At 61.9% G+C, this 19,936-nt stretch overlaps 1 protein-coding gene across 1 annotated transcript; it reads left to right on the top strand.

The window, feature by feature from the left end:
• Nucleotides 1-1,057: 1,057 nt before the first annotated feature.
• On the top strand, nt 1,058-19,936 carry LOC117639714. Its single transcript, XM_034375589.1, has 9 exons — nt 1,058-1,202; nt 9,898-11,228; nt 12,610-12,708; nt 12,919-13,161; nt 13,345-14,364; nt 14,856-15,710; nt 15,795-16,006; nt 16,086-16,272; nt 16,398-19,936. Exons 1-9 carry the CDS (start codon nt 1,073-1,075, stop codon nt 18,993-18,995), a joined length of 6,675 nt encoding a protein of 2,224 aa, XP_034231480.1. The 5' UTR covers nt 1,058-1,072; the 3' UTR covers nt 18,996-19,936.

Here is a 19,936-nt window from a genome sequence, read left to right on the forward strand (position 1 = left end):
GGGGCGGGCCTTCCGCGACGCGCACGGGCCAGCTAGACCATGGACCACCCCATGGACCCCGCTTGGCCGCCTCGTCGCGCAGGGGAGGAGGACCGAGGCCGCCAGAGGCTATGAGCTCGCGGCGCAGCAGCGCAGTCGAGCTCTCCTCCACCGTAGCGTCGCGTCGGTCGGGGCGGCAGAGAGGCGGACCGGCAGCGACGCCGACGCACCCCCGTCTGGTCCTTCCCGCGGGCTGCTGGCGCTGGCAGGGCGCGGAGCGAGGCGTCGCGGGGCGTCGCGGCCAGGCCCGGCGCAACCCCCACTCCCAGGCGAAGGGCAGGCAGGCCAGAGCAGCCCGTTTGGCTCGCAGTCCGATCCGCACCGCGTCTGCACCCCGTAGCCGGCGTAGCTGGCGCAGCCTTCCTCCGGCCGCCTCGCGCCTCGCCCTCGCACGCCCCGCGGCCAGCAGGGCTCTCTAGCCGGGCGTAGCGGCGTAGCCGGGCAGCCCTGTGCCTGTAGAGGGGTCTGCCGCCCCGCGCCGCCACGCCGCGCGCGCCCCATCCCCGCCCCGCGACGCTACGCGACGCCCAGCAGGCCGAGCCCGTCGAGTCCAGCGCCAGCCTGCGCCAGCCAGTCCGATCCGGGAGGCAGACGTAGCAGGCCAGCAGGGCCAGGGACCGGCACGACACGACGGGCTGAGCGCCGCGCCAAGCGCGCCAAGCGCCGCGTGACGTGCTGCAGGCCAACCACGCCGCCGCCCCGCCCCGCACAGCCCCGCGCGGCAGCCAGCGGCCAGCTGGCACGGCCGGGGCCACCTCCGAGTCCAGTCTTGTGCGGAGCGTTGTGGAGCGCCGTCCTCGGCACACGCCGGCCACGCCCAAGCGTGCCAGGCCGCTGAGGCCGCCGTCCTGCACCTCTAGCACCTCTAGCCGTGCGGCTTATCTCCTGGAACTTCCCTCCGGCGTGACGCCGCCGTGGCGGCTATGGCGCTGTTGGCATCTGGCCGCCGTGAGGCCCGCGTCGGCCGGCAGTGACGCTGAGGCTGCTGCGAGTGTCTGGGGGCCGCTGGGCCGTCGGCGCGCCGTCGACCGATATGGAGAGCGTGCCGCTGCCGCCAGGGCCCCCAGAAGGGGAGGAGAGACCGGCTGACCCGGAGCACGCCGAGCACCACGACGAGGACGCGCAGGACGTGGTGCAGAGCTTCAACATGGACTACGAGTCGAGTGAGTACCGGCCTTGCGTTACAGCTTGACGGGGAGCCTTGCCGTGCCTTTCTCCCTACCGGAGTTCCGTTCTTTGGCTTCCTGCGGTAGGCACAGCAGGCCTGCGGCGCCGCTCGTCGCACGTGTCCTCAGTGCGCAGCCAGGGCGGGGCCGACTGCCCGGCCACCCACAGCACTTCCCCGACGACCCCTTCCGCCGCTTCCCTCGCCTCCCGCGGCGGTCTGCCTGAGGCCCTCGGCGAGGAGCTCGGCGCGGCACGCTGGTGCGACCGGCCGGCGCGGCGACCGCCTCCTTCGCGGGGAGGGGCGGCGTTGCACCGCATTGCACTTGCTTATGCAATTGCCATGTCCAAGGTTGCGCGCGCGGCGGCTTGCTGACCGCGACGTTGACGTCGGCGGTGACAGGGTGCGCGGTCATGTCTGAGCTGAGGCCTCCGACCGGGGCTCGAACCCGCGGCGGAGCGTCCTCCGCCGAAGCAGGCGAAGCTCGTCGCGTCCCCCGGGGACCCCACCGGACCGGTGTCCCCATGGGAGCGCGGCGGCGGGGTCGGTTGTGTCACGCCGGCTGGCGGCCTGGCGGACGGGGGTCTGGCGGTGTCGGCCCGGCGGGGCCATGACGACGCTCATGACTCGGTCAGCCACGCGCTCATGGCACTCCGTCATGCACGGCCCGGCGGCCCATGCGGTAGCCCATGCGGCGGCCGCGGCGTGGGCTCTGAAGACAGCGGGGCGCGCGGCCGGTGGGTGGGAGGGCTGCACAGGCTGCACACCTGGCGTTCCTGGCGTGGCGTGCCGGCGTGCCAGGCGTGCCCCACGCCGGACAGGGCCGGCCCGCTGCTGCGCGCTGCGCCGTGGCGCCGTGGCGCTGGGTCCGGAGAGAGGCGCTGCCCAGATCCGCCGCCGCCTCCCTACCGCCCCTCAGCCCTCGGCGTTAGCAAAGGTCATGGGCGGGGCGGGTAGCCCGCGAGTGCCTCTTGTGGGCCTTCTGGCTTTTGGTTCGCCCCCCAACGATTGCCGATATCGCGCAGCGTGCCAGCGTCCTGCGGCCGGTGTGCCGCGCCAGGCGCGTCTGGGTCTGCCCGGATCGGTTTCTCGGTTCCGAGGGAGCGGTGAAGGGGAGGCGGCTGGTGGCTGGCGCGGGCGGGGCGAGGGCTGGCTGCCCCACGGGCTGGGACACCGGCCAGGCTGCGGCCAACTGCGGCTGGAGGGCCTGGAGGCCCGGCCTGCGGAGGCCCGGCCCACGTGCACGTCCCGCCCGGTCATGTTCCCGGCCAGGCACGTATTGATCGTGCCAGCACGCCCTTCCAGGAAACCCTTCCAGGATGCCCTCGCCGTGCGCCCCTCCAGGGCGTCCCTGCAGAACACCCCCTGCAGAGCGCCCTTTCCAGACACCCCTGCCGACTGCCCTTCCGGACAACTCTTCAGAGCGCGCCCTTTCAGTCCGACTCGCGCCATGGCCGTCCCTCCGCGAGACGGCCTCGGACACCTCGCCTGCCTCCATGCCGGCCTCCATGCCGGCGAGCCGCGGCGTCATCGGCTCTCCGGTGCCGCTGCTCGGCGGCCCCGAGTCCCGGTGTCTGCCGGCCGCGGGGCTCCGGGTCCGGGGCTCCACGTCGAGTCGTATTGATCCTCACGGGACGTGGCCGGGCCGGGACGGGACGGGGGAGTGGTACGGCTGCTGGCTGGTCCGCCAACGCCGCGCGCGAGAGGGCCGTGGCGCTGCCGCCGCGGTGCGGGGCGGTCTCCTAGAGCGGCCCCAGCGGCACCCCTGGCGGCAGCCCTTCCACACCCCAGCCCAGACCTCCCAGAGCCACGCCGTGCTCGGCGGTCGGCAACCTGGATTGCGCAACCCCTTCTGCGCGATCCAGCGGGCGCTTGGCCGCGGCGTGCGGAGCGCGCGGCTGTACCCGAGGGCTCCGCGAGGGCTGCGCGAGGCCATGGAAAGGCGAGGGCTGTTCTTGCTTGCCGCGGCCCTTGCCGGCACCTGCCCCCACCCGGCCGTTTGGCCGCTGCGGCGGACTGCGGGGGCGCTCTGCGCTAGCTCTGCCTGCGCTCTGTGCCAAGAGCCTGGAGTAGAGGGCCTCCCTCTGGCCTGGCCATGGCCTGGCCACCCTCCGGGCCGGGGGTTGGGGCGGATGCGGGGGCCGGCGGGGGCGGGGCAGTCACCCGAGAGCCTTGCTCTCTCTGTCTGTCTCTCTCTATGCGCGATGCGTGGCGGGGGCGGCGCTGACGCAACAGACATCATCCCCCGCCCCGCCCCGGCCCGCCCCGCCCCGCCCCGCGGCACGACTCGCTGTCGTTGGATTCTGGGATACGGAGGTGACTGCGTCCCGCGACGCCGCCACGCCGCGCCCGCGCCGCCGCGGTGCCCCCGACGTGTGCTGCCCTCTGTCGCGGCCACCCCTCGGCCGCGCGGCCCCGCCGCACCGGATGGAGATGCACCTGCCGCGGATCGTTCGCGCTTCCCGCCCCGCAGAGTGATTGCGCCTTCCTGTGCGAGTGCGAGAGAGATAGACCGAGAGAGACCTTCCCGCATTGCGCGAAATCACTCTGCCGCTTCGGTGGCGACGCTAGACGCGAAGGTGAATGCCCCGAGGGCTGGAGCTGGAATGTTGCTTCACCCTTAGGGGCAGGGTGAGGGTGGGTCGCTTCGTCGCTCGCAGAGCGAGTCGCAACCCCCGCACCCTTTCCTCGACGGCGCTTCCTCGACGCCTCGGCCTCAGCCTGCTATTTTTACCCCTCCTCCCCGGCCGATCCGGCCGATCCTCCTTTCGGCACTCGGCTGTTTGTCCAGCGGGAGTGCAGGGCGAAGGCGCCAACGGCAGGGGGACCACGCGGCCATGCCCGTCCTGCGATAGGCGTGTCATCCTTCGATCGATTGCAGAGGTGCACTGGCGTCGAGCCGGGGCAGCCAGCCTAGCCAGCCCAGCCCAGCCAGCCGGGCATCCGCGTGCTGTGCTGCACCGTCCTGCCTCCGTTCCCCACATGCCCCTATCCCGCCCTCCATGCCCCCATCCTGCGCAGGCTTGCTCTGGATCCCGAACAGAGCCCTTCGTCGCTCTGTTTCTCTCGCACTCGTGGGGCGTCCCGTAGGGGTGCGAGAGAGACAGCGTCGCAAGCGGTGTCTGGAAGCCTGCAGCCCCTATCCGGCCTCCCCGGCAGTGCGGCCTGGCCTCGGGTCGGGCCTGGCAGCCATGGCAGTGCAGGTCGCATGAATTACTCGCCGGTTCCAGAGTGCCGCTGTCATTCCCGCTGCCCTTCCACTCCGACAGCGCGACAGCGGCGCGAAGTGTCGCGGCCGGCAGACTGATTCGTCGCATTGTTTCTCTCGCACTCATGGGGCGTCCCGTCTAGGTGTGAGGGAGACAGCGCGGCGAGGACGACTCGCGGAATCAGTCTGCAGGCCAGGGTATTCTCGGTTCGTGCGCGGCCATGCGGCCTTGGAGCGACCTTTACGTTGTCGGGGCCTTCAGGCCGCTCGGCTCCGGTTGGCGGTGGTCGCGCGAGGCGGCGGCGGCGGCGGCGAGGCCACGCGGCAGATGGCCAAAGTGGCCAAACGCAGCCAAAGGCAGCCAAAGGGAGGCGAAGGCCTGAAGGCTCGAGGGGTGCCACGCCCTGGTGCCGCGGCAGTGCGGCACCCTGGCCGTCGGCCGCCCTCTCACGCCCTGGCCGAAGAGACGACCGCGACCACGCCCTTCCCCCTCCGCGGCGTCGCCCGGCGTCGCGTCGCGACGTCGTCCAGCGGCGTCGGTCGTCGGCGTCTCTGGTTGCGGCCGGCCGTCATGGCCGCCGTACCGCCCCGCCGTGCTCGCCGTGCTTTCCGCGACGTTGACGTGGCCGCGTGGCCGGCCGCGCCGCCGCCCCTCCCACAAGGGCCAGGCCCTGGCCGCTGGCCGCCAGGGCTCCGCGCCCGCCCCTGCCCGTCCCGCACGCGCCTCGCCGCCGCGCCGACAGATGGCGCAACCAGTCTAATTTGAATCGGCGATTGACAATTGGTCCGCGTGGACGGACGCGGCGCGGGGCCCGGCGCGTCTCGACGCGGAGCGCTCCGGCCAGCGACTCTGAAGACTCGTTCCGTCGCTGTCTGCAGGCCGATTCCGAGAGTCGTTTTCGTCGCTCTGTCTCTCTCGCACCTACACGGGGCGCCCCATGAGTGCGAGAGAGACAGAGCGACGAAAACGACTCTCGAAATCGGCCTGCTGACTCGCACGCCTACGGGAGTGTGAAAGAGACAGAGTGACGAAGCGGCCCCCGGAATCAGTCTGCAGGTCTGAGGACTTTGTGGCCCGTGGTCCCTCTTGGGCCCGCCGAGCCTCGCCTCCCGCTCCAAGCTCGAGGGGCTTGGCGGCCGCGCGCTCGATACTGACGTCTGGGAAGTTGACGAAGGCGACGGCCGGAACTTTCAATTCCACAGAGTGCCGTGACCGCCGTGGGCGAGGACAAGGGACGCACGGCCGCAGTGTTTGAACCCGCGACACGCGAAACGCCAAGTACACGAAGTACGCCGCTGCCGCGGCCCTCGCGGCCCCAGGGCCTGCCGTCGCCGCGGCGCTGTTGCCAGACTCCCGGCCGCCGAACGCACTGTTGCCATTGTAGTGCGGGAAGCACTCCCGCCTCATCAGGCTGAAGGCTGAAAGGGCTCCCTGCCAGACACTGCCAGATAAGCCCCGGGGAGAGGGAGAGGGCAGGACCAGAGTCGGGCCGCCGGGGCCGCCCCACGACGCACAGTGGGCCAGAAGACCGGTGGAGGCGGCCAAAACTCCAGACGCGTTTTGAGCTCTAGAGTCGCTAAACAGGACTCGAACCGAGCGTGTGACCCCACCAATGGATTCCTCGTTCGGAGAGCAATCCATTGGTGGGGTCACACGTTCGGTTCGAGTCCCATTTAGCGACTCTGGAGCTCAAAGCGCGTCTAGAGTTTTGGCCGCCTCCATCGGTCTTCTGCCCCACTGTGCGACGCCCCATCATGAAAGGCCCCATGGTGGTCTGGAAAAGACCTGCGGTCTGGCGAAAAAAAGCCAGAGGTGAAGTGTAACATCCCGCGCACCTTCCTGGCGACTCGAAGGGGTGCGAGAGAGACAGCGGCGACACCAAGTTGGGAATGAGGCGCCGCTTGTCGAGGCCGGCAGGCGCTATCGGGGCGGACGGGAGGCCGCGTTACTCATTGCTGCAGAAGTCCGCGCCCGCCGCGGTTACACAGTGTCCCTCCAGCAGACTGATTCATTGAGTCGTCTTCGTCGCTCTGTGTCTCTCGCACTCATCGGGCATGTGGGCACGAGGGACGAAAACGGCTCTCTGAATGGGTCTACCGTTGCATAGGCAGTGTGCCTGCTGCTCCGTAAGGGTTGTCGACGTTGACGCCGCGGAACTCTTTGAGGTATTCATGTATGGAGTGGCTTTGTCAGATCCAGATGAAGGCCTCGCCGGCGGACTGCGCCGCTGCGCTGGCGCCCACTTTGTGAAGCAAATCGTCGCGCCGGGAGCGCCGCGAGCTTGCCGAGGAGATGCCCCGGGAACGATACAACGCGTGCCGTGCGACTCCTCGCGCGGCTCAGCCTGCTCGCTCTGTCTCTCTCGCTTCGGCGAGGAACAACCCATGAGTGCAAGAGAGAATGACGAAAGGGCGTGCTGCCTGCCATCCGCGGCGTTTAGAATATCGCGCTGCTTCCGGTGGGCGACGTGCCGCCGGGGACCGACGGGGACCTCGACGACGGCGACCGCGCACCACTGCGTTTGGACGCGGAGCGACGACGCGGAGGGTTGAGCCCGCGATGCCCGGACGATAACACGCTCCCTTCGGACAGCGGCGCGTAACTAGGTGTCTTCTCTCTGTAGAAATGGGTCTCGGAAGTGCGGGCAAACCACGTGCGCGTGGGCAACAAGCCTCCAGCACTTCGTTTATTCACGGTCGCTGCCGAAAGGCGCCTTCCGCGCTGCAGACTCATTCCGACCGAGCGACGAAAGCGACTCTGTCTGCAGGGCGCAGTCTTGAGCGCCCCGACGAAGTTCGCAACCGCTGAGGCTGCACTGCAGCTGGCGCACGGCGCGCCGCGGTGCCGCGCGCGGACATGGAGGCCGTGGAGCTGTTCGTGCTGAGGCGCGCCTCGCCGGGCGATGTAGGCAATGTGGGTCGTCTGCTTGCCCGGCTAGCCCGGCTTGCCCAAGCGGGCCCCCTCCTCCTTTCTCCTCTCTCCTCGCCGGCCGGGCTGCGCGGCGCTGCGCGGGCTGCGGCTGCCGAGATGTCACGTCCCGGCGATAGCACCGCGAAGCACCGCGTGGCTTTCGTCGCTCTGTCTCCCTCGCACTCGCAGGGCGAAGCGCTATGACCGCTGGGGTGCGAGAGAGAGAGACCGACGAGGCCACTATCCGGGCTCTGCGCGGAAAGCCCCGGAAAAGCCGTCTGGGTTTTCGCGTGGTTATAACTGGCCGAGACTCCAGACCTGGGAGATGAAGTGACGGAGGCCGCAGTGCACGCAGTGGAATCGGAGGCGCCACATCGCCCCGGGAGTCCAGCCGGAAGTGGAGTGGACACCCCCGGTGCGGCCCGGAAGCGCCCACCCAAAGGCTCCGAAAGCCCCGACGGCCACGTCGGCGCGCCGGCTTATCGCACTGCACGTCGTTCCACGTGCTTTCAGTGCAGCCCCGTGACGCCGTGGTCACGTTCGGACCGGCAAGGTGAGTCGCGAGTTGTAAATCGCGAGACACTGGTCCGATTAGTCAGCAAGCAAACTGGCGGCACTGTTGGCAGCACTCGGACGGCGATGCAACCACCACCGCATCGACGTGGTCGGGCTGTACTCTCACCCGGATCACGCGGGAGCCCCAGGAGTCCGTGTCGGACACGGTTGGCTTGACGTGGGTCGCGCGGGGTGGGTGGCGCGCCTGGCAGCACACTAGAGCGCCTGCGGTCAGGCAACCTCTCTCGCACTCCTGCAGGACGCCCCATGAGTGCGAAAGAGACAGAGCGACGAGAGCGCTGTTCGGAATGGGCTTGCTGCAAGGAGGACGTGTAGCTAGGGGGCCTTGCGAAAGCTGACTGTGCCCGTCGTGGACTCTGTAGAGGTTGCTGTCCTCCGAAAGCATCCCGGCGGCTTAGGCTTTGGCGCTGTCGCACAGTGGGCCAGAAGACCGGCGACGTCGGCTCGAGCCGGCACTTGACCCCACCGATGGATTCCTCGTTCGGAGAGCACTCCAGTGGTGGGGTCACACGTTCGGTTCGAGTTCCGTTTAACGACCCTGAGCTCAAAACGCGTCCGGGATTTTGACGGCCTCCACCGGTCTTCTGGCCCACAGTGTGTCGGCTGCAGCGCGCCGGGGGCGGCCGGGGGCGGCAAAGGGTTGCGCGGAGGCTGGAGCGGCCGGAGCCTGGGGCTGGAGCCTGTGCCTGGCGGGGGTGGCGGTGGCGGCGCGCGTTCCTTCCACCGCCGCCGCGCGCCGCCACGCCGTGCGCCCCGATCAATACGCAGAGGGCCGCGTCGCCGCGTGGGTAGCTCGGCTTGCTTGGCTCGGCGTGCTGGGCGTGCTGGGCGTGCTCGGCGAGGAAGGGAGTCGCCCCTCGCTCTGCGCTCCGGTGCCGCCAGCGCCGCCCGGCCGCCGCGCGACGAGGAAGCACAAGCTGGCCGGGATGCAGCCCGCCAGGCCAGGCCGTCACCCCCCGGCGCAGCGCAGCCAAGCGGTTGCCGCGCTCGCGCCGCTTGCGCCCTCCGCGCTGCAGCAGGCTGGCGGTAGCGGAGCGGCGTGTCCGGGAGTGGCTTTGTAGATGAGACAAAGTTTTCACGCGCCATCTTGCGGCAGAGGCCGTTTTGCGGTGGCGCTACCCCCGACGTCGGCCTCCCGGACACTAGCCTCGCGTGCAACAGGTCCTACGGGGTGCGGAGCGGCGCGGGGTGACTTGGACGGCGGGGGCGATCCTCGGCCTGGGCCTACCAATGAAGGCCATGATGCAGCCCCCCGCTTGATTCAACAAGAAAGGCGTGCTCGGGGAGCATCCTCTTTTTGGCACGGCGCAACCCGCGAACTGATTCCGAACAAACTGCGGATTCGTCGCTCTGTCTCTCGCGCACCCCTGGGGCGTTCCGTAGAGGTGCGAGAGAGATAGTACCGCGACTGCAGGCAGACTGCAGGCTCGGCCCTGACCCGACGAGTACCGCAGTGCCGCACGCCGCACAGAGCGCCCGCAGCCGCCGCGTCCTGGCCGCATGGCCGCATCCCGTCGCGTATCGGCAGGCAGTCATCGACAACGCGCACGCCATCACGGCCATGGTGCGGCGCCGCGCGGCCAGCGTGCAGGCATGGTGCAGGCACAGCACTCAGGTCCATCCTGCTCGTCAGAGATGATGACGCCCTTTGGGACCTTCTGCGACACATGGGCCGAAACGACATGACGAGCCGGCCGAAGGCGCAGCGACAGGTCGCGGAGCGGGAGGCGGGAGCACCAGGCCTCGGCGTGGCGGACGACTGGCGGGGCCAGATAGAGAAACAAACATCTTGGGGGCTACCGGTCAGCCGCCGTGGCTGTGTAAACGGACTTCTGCCGTTGCGCGGCAGGCTGACTCCGAACCGTACTCCTTCGCTCCGTCTCTCTCGCACCCCTACGTAACGCCCCACGACCCCGGCACTGTTCGTCATCAGCCCTACAGTGCGGCGATGGCCGTTTTGTCTGCACGGTTTCTAACCCTGGATTTGTTTCCTTCCAGTGCCGATGCATTTCCTGGCGGAAGGCGACGAGCCGCCGGTCATCATGATCCCCGAGCCGGCGGACGACGACGACGAGAACGGGGACCTGCCCATGGTCAAGATACGGCGCACCTACGCGTGCACCCAGTGCGACTACCTGACGCAAAACCCGCGCTCCTACCTCACGCACTTGCGCCACGTGCACAACGAGCGCATGCGCATCTACGAGTGCCCGCACTGCACGTACGCGTCGCGCCACAGCCAGAAGATGCACCGCCACGTGTCCATGGTGCACAACCCGCACCGCGGCGACCGGCGCCGCCCCGGGCCGCCGCCGCGGCAGCGCGACGAGTACTACGTGGACTTCGTGAACGAGCTGCACCGGCGGCAGGAGGTGCGGAGGAAGAGGCAAGAGCTGCACCTGCGCAACCTCGAGTACCGCATGGAGGACGGAGGGCGCGCCAGGAAAGCGGCGAGAGCGGCGGCCAAGGCGGCTTCCAGAGCGAGAGTCAAGGCGAGAGAGGAAGCCAAAAAGGCCAGCACCCCGGCGACGCCGGTGACGCCGGCGACGCCCGTCCAGAAGCCCGCCGAGACGTCCGCCGAGCGGGCTCCGGACGACGACGACGACGACGATGAAGACCGGCTGGTCATCGCCAACTGCGACGACGAGGACGAGAGCGATCACGACGGACGCCGGTCCGCTTCCGAGGACGTCCGCGACGCTGCGGACGGAGACCTCGACGAGGCCGGCAACCTGGGGGAAGCCGGGGACCTCGGTGAACACGACGTAGAGGTGTTGCCGAGCAGCGTTAAACGCAGCAAGGACAAGCAGGACCGCTACCGGGACATCCGCATGGACGTGGACTTGGTGACGGGGCTCTACAGCTGCTCGTCGTGCGACTTCACGTCCAGGACGCCGTCGCTGGTGGCGCGCCACGAGAGCGTGGTGCACCTCAAGAAGCGCTTCTACCGCTGCAACAAGTGCTCGTACGTGACGCACATGCGGGCACGCTACACCAAGCACTACAAGTACCACACGATGCCGCTCATCAAGTGCGACGAGTGCGAGTTCCGCACGCCCTACAAGTGGAACCTGGACCGCCACATCAAGAATCACGGCGGCGTCGGCAAGTACAAGTGCCGCGCCTGCAGCTTCTCGTCCGAGATCCGGCAGAGCCTCACGGTGCACGAGATGAACCACCACGACCCGCCCGTCGGCCCGCCCACCAACGTGCCGCACCGCCGGCGCCAGAACAAGGTGGGCGCCACGGAGCTCGTCAACGCCGCCCTCAGCGCGCACCTCTACGGGTCGCCGGGCCAGAAGGACGACGCCGACCGCCAGGACCACCAGGTGAGAGAGCGCTTGGCGTTTACTGCCTGTCGTGCACGCCGGACGAGCAGGCGGACTATACTCCGGCCGCACGGAGTATAGTCACGCCCGTATCTCGGCCCCATCATGGAGTATACCGGTTATCCTTATCACCCGTGCACCGCGGCGCATTGCACGCTCAGATAGGAATTCCACGCGAGCCGCTGCGTTGGATGACGACGACGTTCGGACACCGCTCGGCCATTTCCTTCCCGGCGTGGGGGCCGCCTTCCTGCCAACACGCGTTGCGCGTTCGGAAGCAATCGATGTGTCCTGCTGCTTTCCTGTCCTCGCCGTCCCTGTCCCTTCCCCGGTCGGTGCCGTCGGCTTGCCGTCGGCTTACCGTCGGTCCGCGAGTTGGTTCGCGTCGACCACACGGCGCTGCGTTGGCGGGGCTGCGCCAGGCTGCGCCAGGCCGCGACGCCGAGGGTGGGGGCCGAGGGCCCTGTGCGTGGCCGAGCTATTCCGCGGCCTGGCCGGCGGTCTGCAGCTGTTCTGCAGTAGGCTGCCCCGCCGTCCTTCCCCGGGTCGTCCGGCGGCGCGGCGTCGCAGTGCGTCGGCAGCCTCTGCGTCATCGGCGGCCGCGTGGGCGACAGCGTCATCCTGGCCCGTCTGGCGTGAGTGTTTCTGCCAGGGAGTGTCGCTGAAGACGCGCCGCCGCCGTGTGGCGGTCGTCGTGTGGGACGGCCAGGACGGCCGGATGGGGCCCGGGGCGTGGCTGGCGGGACTTCCTTTGCAGACACCCCCGCCGCTACCGCCGCCCGCCTCGGCGGCGTGCCTCAGTCGATCAAGTGCTTCCGCCCCAGAAGCCAGAACGGCCAGAACGCCGCCGTGGCCGCGCCAGCCAAGTCCTTGCTGGCAAGGAGCGCCGCTCCGAGCCCAGGCCGTTCTCGCTGTTGCTGCGCCCGCCACGCGGCCTGCATGTCTTCGGCGCGGCTAGCGCGGCACCAGGACGTCGACGACGTCGGCTTCCTGCATTGACGCGGTTCTCGGTTGACAAGAGGGGCGACCTCTGCACGCCGACGGACTCGGTTGCAGGGCTGCCAGCCTCGGCTGGCCGCGGGCTCCGCGGGTGCGCGCTGCGCGCCGCTGCTGCAGCCGCCGCCGCGCCGCCACCCAACACACCCAACCAGCGGCCTGGGTCGCCACTGCCGCCGCCGCCGCACTCGCCGCCCACCGCGCCCCGCCCCACCCCTGGCCCGCCCCGCCCCGCTGCCGCCCCGCCAGGCAGCCGTCAGTCGGTTGAAAACAACCTTCAGCTCCTCCTCGTCCTCGTGTGGCTCGCTGCGCTGTGCGCTGTGCAGCACCGCCGCGGTCGCGCCGTCGGGTCGCTGGGTTGCGTCCGCGCAGCCGGCCCGCGCAGCACGCAGGCACTCGACACGGCCCGGTTCGCCTCCAACACGAGGGGGTTCGGGTCGCGCCAGCCGCGCCCAAACGCGTCCTGCTTTTGGCCAAGCGGCAGGTAGGTAGGTAGGGCTGTGTTGCGCGTTGCCGTACGTTGCCGTGTCCTCCGTCCTCGTCTCGTCCTCCGCGGCGCGGGTCTTGAGGGAGCAGCTGCTTGCCTTGTTCGGCCTTCGGGCGGCGAGGCGCGGCGCGGCGGGGGCCGGCCAAGAAGGAGGGAGGGGAGACGGTCGGCCGTCTTGTGCTTACCCCTCCCCTTGTCCTGCCGCAGCGCCGGCCATCGGCCACCGGCACCTCGGTTGCCGCCTCGGCACCTCACATCCACATCCCTTGCCTTTGGCAGCCACAGCCAGTGTGCTGGTGCTGGTGCTGCCCGCCGAGTCTGTGTCTGCGGCTGCGCACGCTGCGCACGCTGGCCGAGGCCAAGCTCTGCCGCGTTTCTCCCGCATCCCGCATGCAGCCGGAGCTGGTCCTCCAGCAGCGCGGCGACCGGTCCACCATGCACAAGCCCCAGGCACGTTGCCGTTGCTGCCTGCGCCCGTCCAGCCATTCGCATGTCAGCGACATGACGCCACAGCACAGCGGGGCAGCTGGCGGCCCACAACGTCTTGTGTCTTGAGCGCCGCGTCGTGCGCCTGGCGGTGCCTCGCGGTGCGTCGCAGTGCTTCGCCACTCTAATCTCCCTTTTGTGTTGCAGGCTTCTGGCACCGCAGGTGTGTCCCCGGGAGGCACTCCGCGGCGGGCGGACGCGGATGCCGCGTCGTCGCCGTCCTCGTCGTCGTCCGGAGTGACGTCGGGCACGTCGGGGCGCCTGCCGCTGTACCAGGTGCTGCGCTGCTCGCTGTGCGACTTCCGGACGCCCTTCTTCGCGGACATGTCGCGCCACATGGCGGGCGTGCACGGCAACAGCAAGGGCGTGAGGGTGCCGCCGACGCTGGCACCGGCGCCGCCGTCCTCCGTCCCGCCGTCGACGACGGCAAAGCGCCCCGCCAAGCCGTTGCCGAACCTGATCCCCATCCAGGCCGCCGTCCTGCCGCAGGCCCGCACCACGCCCACGCCGACACCGCCGCCGGCAGCCCCAGCAGCGCCAGCGGCCCCAGCGGCCAACGGCACCGCGGTCAACGGCGGCTCCAGCAACGGCGATGAGGCCGCCGAGACCGCCAAGAAGAAGAACTCGTTCTTCGATCAGCTGCGGCTGTACCCGGGGAACGTGGAGGGCTCCGAGCTGGTGTGCGTCCACTGCGGCCACGAGGCCAAGAACCTCTCCGAGCTGGTGCGCCACACCAAGCTGCACCAAGGCACAGGCCGAGGCATCGGCACCTCGACGCGCTGCCAGCACTGCCGGCAGCGGTGCAAGACGAGCGCCGACCTGGCCGTGCACCTCCAGGCGTGCCCCAAGGCCGTGGCCGCGGCCGCTGAGGAAGGTGCGGAGGCAGCGGAGGCCGCCGTCGACAACCTTCCCAAGATGGACGCGGAGCCTGCCTTCGAGTTCGAGGAATTCGAACGCATATCTGCAGCGAATGCCAACCCTCTGCCCGTCCGCCTGGCGGAGGACAGCGACGACGACGTCCCGGTGCCCCCCGATGACAGCGTCCCCAGGGCTCCGGCGGCGCAGATGGGCGTCGAGACTGGGCCCGGCTACGGCCTGGTCGCCAACCACGCCGAGTGGACCGCCCTGGAAAATAGCCCCAAAGGAACAACATTCACCTCGAGGAAGGTGCGTGTCATTGATTAAAGCCCCTGACAGTGTGGGGGCCCCGCGCGGGCTGGTGAGGTTATTGTACGAGTGGGCCGGGCACCCGGGCAGGCACAGCCAGTGCAGCGGCAGAGTGACCGGACGGCACGGGCATCCCCGCGGCGTCGACGGGAGGTCCGTTGCCACTCGCTGAGCTGAAGATGATTCCATTGTGGACGGTCTATCGAGCGCGATTTAAATTTAGCATCGATGTTGGGGACGATTTTGAGACGCTGGGGGGTGAGGGGTGTTGGCTGAAATGTCAGTACAGCCCCCTATACGGAGGTTATGTCGCCTTATTGACGTTTCTTAAACAATATGCATTTATGAACACAAACAAGATGCGACTGCTCAGAGAGGGTCTTAGTTCATGCCTTGGTTGCCCAATTCTCTTCCTTTGTTTTCTTCATTCAACTCACTTTGTAATTATTTATGTTGCAAAGGGTCTATTGATTTTGTTTTCTTTTTTCCAGGTGTTCAAATGTCCACATTGCACATTTTGGGCTTCAACTGCTTCAAGATTTCATGTTCACATGGTTGGCCACTTGAATAAGAAGCCATTTGCTTGTTCTGTGTGCAAATATAGATCAAATTGGCGCTGGGACATAACAAAACACATTCGACTGAAGGAAGCTCGTGATCCTTCACATGCAAATGCCAAAACTTTAATGACAGATGAAACTGGTCGTAGAAACTATTCAAAATACAATTTGGACTTGCTTTGGCTTAGAATTGCTGAGCCAGATCCTGAAAATTTGCACCCGATGATGGCTTCTGGTAAAACGGCCTCTGCTTCAGAGGCAGGACCAAGTCCTTCATCTTCAAAGTCAGCGTCTGGTCTCATTTCTCCTCTTAAAGCAGCTATAAGTCTTCTACCTGCCAAGGAAGGGCAAGGCCCAGTTCTTCCTGCTGCAAAGACTGTGACTATTCTCCCTGCTCCTCCAAAACTAACACGAGCCCCAATTCATCGCATCCAAAATGCCCGTCGTACATCATCACCTGGAGGACTGCTACGCCCACCACCACCTCTTCAAGCTGCTGGAACTCAGAATTCCAGCCAAGTCGTCACTCCACAGTCAGGTGTGAGGACACAGTCTCAGGGACAGGTTCAAGCTCCGCCTCAACAGCCTCTCAAAAGACCAGCAGACACACCTGTACCCAAGGTTGGCTCTGACCCAAAAAAGCCAAACACCGATCCGAAAAAGTCAAACACTGACTTAAAGAAAACTGTGTGGAGATGCAAGCAATGTTACTTCAGAGATGGTGATAGAGCTGTTGTACTTACTCATGTGAAAGGCCATTACCGTCAACAACAGGAAGCTGCATTGGTAATAAACTAAGTTTTAAAATTAGAGTTTTATCTGACTATTGCTTGTATTTTTATTAACTAACGGTTTGTATTTACTTTATAGGCCAAAGGTAAAAATGCTTCAAGCAGTTCTCAAGAACCTAAACCACAGGAGCCTCAACAATCTGTGCTGAAGAAAGCTCCATTCCGATGTGACACGTGTCCATTTGTGTCTGCCTCTGAATCTTTGATGCAGTCACATGTGAGCTGTCACAAGCAAAGGGATGATGTCTTCTTCAAATGTTTCTACTGTCCTTTCTATGTTGCTACTAAGGAGTAAGTTACTAATTTCATAATTCATTGAATATTTATCTCCACTGGATCATGTGCATGGCTAATTTTCTTCTTCTTACAGGGAAGTTATTCAACACATGACAGTCCATCAGCAAAGTTCCAAAGGGGAAAGTAGCAGCACCTCTTCTGTCAAGTCAGTGGCATCAAAAAGCAGTTCTGGTTCACCGTCTTCTAGTCAAGCTGCTTCCAACAAAACAGAAGCTCCACTAAGCAATGTGCAGGTGAAGAAAGAAGTCGAATCTGATCAGGTAAAATAACAGTTAAAATAGTATGTAAAAATAATAACGATTGATATTGAAAATGAAATGTCCGAATTAACTCAAATGTATTTTGTGCATTGATGTTTCATTTACTAAGGACATTCTGTTTACAGGTTACTTCCACTGATCCTGAGGAAGAAGTTCAAGCCCCTAATCAAGCTCCGGCACCACCAACCTTAGATTTTCACAATGCTACTGAAGCTCCTCTTTGTTGGGTTCATCGAGATGGTAAACTTCAAAAAATGCTGCGATGCAGATATTGTCCTCATGTCAACTTACGAAGAACTAACATGCTGGAACATGAGAAAATGCACTCAAAACGTTCCCATCTTTCCTCAGAAGAAATGAGTGATAATCCAACCCAGTACTCGCCTTATCCATGCACAGATTGCAGTTATGTTTGCAACAATGCTGGAGTTTTATCATCACACATGAAAGTACATTTTGGCAGCTATCCTCAAGCTTATGCCTTTTATGACCCTTACAAAAGTGAGCATTTACAAATGAAAGAGATTGTAGACAGATTCAGTCTTAAAATGAAATCAGATGATTCATCTCAGAAGTCTGCTCCTCCTAAAGATCCAGTTGACACTGGTAATGAGAACAAATTAAGTGGAATTAATGTCATGAGCTTGTTGGATCCAAATCAGTCTCTAACTGATGCTGTTTTGGCAATGAAGAAGAAATTTAATTTGGAGTTAGATGGTGAACCATTTGCTGAGCCTGTAGAAGATTCGGCAGAATCACCACCATGTTCTCCACTAAAACAATTAAATGATGGGGCTGACCCAAATGCATCAGAAATGCATGAAGAAAAACAGCTTCACTTTTGTGTGCAGTGCCCAGCTAGATTCTTGTTCCGAAAGGAATTAGGAATTCATTCTCGTTTTCACAATTTGTACTTGATCCACAAATGTGACCATTGCTCATACACTGCGAGGCAACGACCACATTTGCAAGCTCACTCCAAAGTGCATTCTGATGATTACCAAGATAGGACAAATGCTCTCTTGAAGATGTACAGTGTCAACAAAGAGTACCCTAAACCTCGAGTTGTGTGTGTCAATCTGAAGGCTGGGGTTCCTGGGACCCTCTGGATTGTAGTCAATACTGACTTTCGGGAAGCACCTCCTCCAACAGCCAACTTCGTGTGTGGGAAATGCCCCGCTTCATTTTTCAAGAATGATGCTTATCAAGCGCATCTTGCCCTGCATGGCAGTAACAATGCACACAAATGTCCCATTTGTGACTATGCTGTGAGAACATACGGCAATCTTATCAAGCATGTGATCGCACATGGCTGTAGAGCAAGTGTGGCTAAGAAAATTCTTCAGGGTCGAATGGCAGTCCCTGAATCTTTGCGTCCTCCTCCAAGTACTGAAACCTCTAATGTAGTTGTGCCCAAAGAAGAACCTCAGTCCTTTGACAGTGAAGAACAGGGAGACCAAAGTCAAAGTCAATCTTCGAGAAGTAATGATGTGATAGATGGGGAGCATGAAGGGAGAGATGATTGCAGTATGGATGTAGATGGAAGAGATGAGTCGGGTGTTGAAAAGAACACTGACGACAGAGACAGAGAGAGCACTGCCTCTAAATCACCTCAAAGTTCTAGTTTTACTTCAGGATGTCCAGACTTTGTGTACCCTACCTACTGCAGAAATGGACGAGTTAAAGTGAAAAGGTTCAAATGCCAGAAATGTCCCTCTGCTTTTGAGAAAAAGGACCAGTACCTTGTTCATGTGAGTCTACATGGTTCAAAGCAGAAGTACAAATGTACCAAATGTGATTACTCTGTGAAGTTCTTTGCAAATCATATTCAACACTTACGTAGGCATCAAATAAGTGAAGATGCTAAGAGTAAGGATGATTCTGAGCCACAGACTGCAGAAAATGAGGAATTTATTCCAGAGGATACTGAAAACATCCCATCTCCTTCTCCACCATCTCCCACTCGTTCTGCCAAAACCACTGGAGGGAAAGGGGAGAAACTCTCAGTGGCTGACAAACAAGCTATTATGGTACTGCAGCAAAGACGGGCCAAAAGAGCTGCTATCTCCAGAGAATCTTTGGATAAGAATTACTGGTGCTCTCACTGCCCTTATTCTAGTGTTCGTAGAGATCAAGTTGAAAGCCACATGAGGCGACACATTGCAGTGTCTGGAGTGCGTCATGCGTATGTCTGTGACCATTGCGATTACTCTGTTCCTATCAAGCACTTCTTGCGTGATCACTCTAAATTGCATTTTGATGTCAGCAAAGCTCCTAGGCCGGATGCATACATGATATGTGACGGGCTTGAACTTTGGGCTAGTTCTGGCTTCACTGGTAAAAATAAATCAAAAGGAAAGGTGCTAATATTCCAAGACAAAGGAGCCAATTTAGCTACTGACCGATTTTTACCCCCATTATCTTGTGAGGAAGATGAGGATAGTAATGGTTCAGTAGAGAAGATTTTTGTAAATCCAAGAACATTTGAGTCAGAAAATGTCAATGAAGTAGGTACCAAAGAAGCCATGGACACATCTGGTGAGGTAGAAAATGAAGAGGATGGAGATTCAGACTCAAGACGGAGTGAGAAATCAAATGATGGTGCTGAAAATGAAGATGGTGAAGAGATTGCAGCGTCTGCAAGCTGTAGTTTGTCTCTAACTTCTGAAAACAAAGCAAGTCGCTCATGTAGTCCTCAGTCAGTTAAATCTATGGAGAACTAATCTGTGTTAAGGCAGAAATAATTGTGCAGATCAACAGGCCTGATTATTGTGTTGCCACTATCATGGTTGATAACTTATCATTCTATGGCTGTGTGACTGGAGTTGAACTTTCCCCTTGACTGATAGTTTAAATTGTAGAAAATGTGCTCTGTGGAGTCTGCTGCGACAGTGTGCCATTGATGTGGAAGACCTTTCACCTCAGCCGTTACTTGGCTTTGTTTTCCTCTTGTAACTTTAGATTTTGGTGAGAATTTTATGCAGCTACAAAAGGAAAACAAAGCCAATGAGTAGGATAGAGGGCCTTTGATTTCTTCAGTGGGTCTGTAGTCGTCATTAGAAAATCTTCATATCCTGTTCTTTTTCTGTGCTAATTTACTCTTTATTCTTGTGTTACCACATTTGGTTTAGTCCTTTTTTTTTAAATTTAAAAATCTTATTGTTAAGTCAATCTTGTAAGAGTATTCATTTTTGTTGTTGCTTGTGTAGATACAATATTAATCTGTTGATATCAACTTTTGGCTTTGATAGGTGTATTGCGTTGTATTAAAAATAATAACAGTTTGTGAAGCAAAACACTTTTCTCACCTTTTTTTAACGTATCACTGTACCTGAGCCATCCCAATTTGGGATGGGAAATTTTTAGGTTTTAATAGGTTGGTCTTAATCTTTCAGCTTTCTGTTGGTTTGAATCATCATGCAGGGACTGAAGCCTGCAGTCTTAACGGTTTGAGTGATAGTCCATTTCATACCAATAGAAGATGTGATAATAATGCTAGTCATGAGTTATGTTATCACAAGTGGTAATTCTAATGTTAACAGCTTTCTGTGAAGAAGCAAAAATTATGGATGAAAATTATGCTGTAATATTTGACCCTGTGTTGTAAATAAACTTTAATTGGAAACAAATTCCAATACAATAAACCAATCGTTTCTTATGCAAA

Source organism: Thrips palmi, unplaced genomic scaffold (genome assembly GCF_012932325.1).
Source record: "Thrips palmi isolate BJ-2018 unplaced genomic scaffold, TpBJ-2018v1 HiC_scaffold_11, whole genome shotgun sequence".
In the NCBI taxonomy this organism is placed as follows: domain Eukaryota; kingdom Metazoa; phylum Arthropoda; class Insecta; order Thysanoptera; family Thripidae; genus Thrips; species Thrips palmi.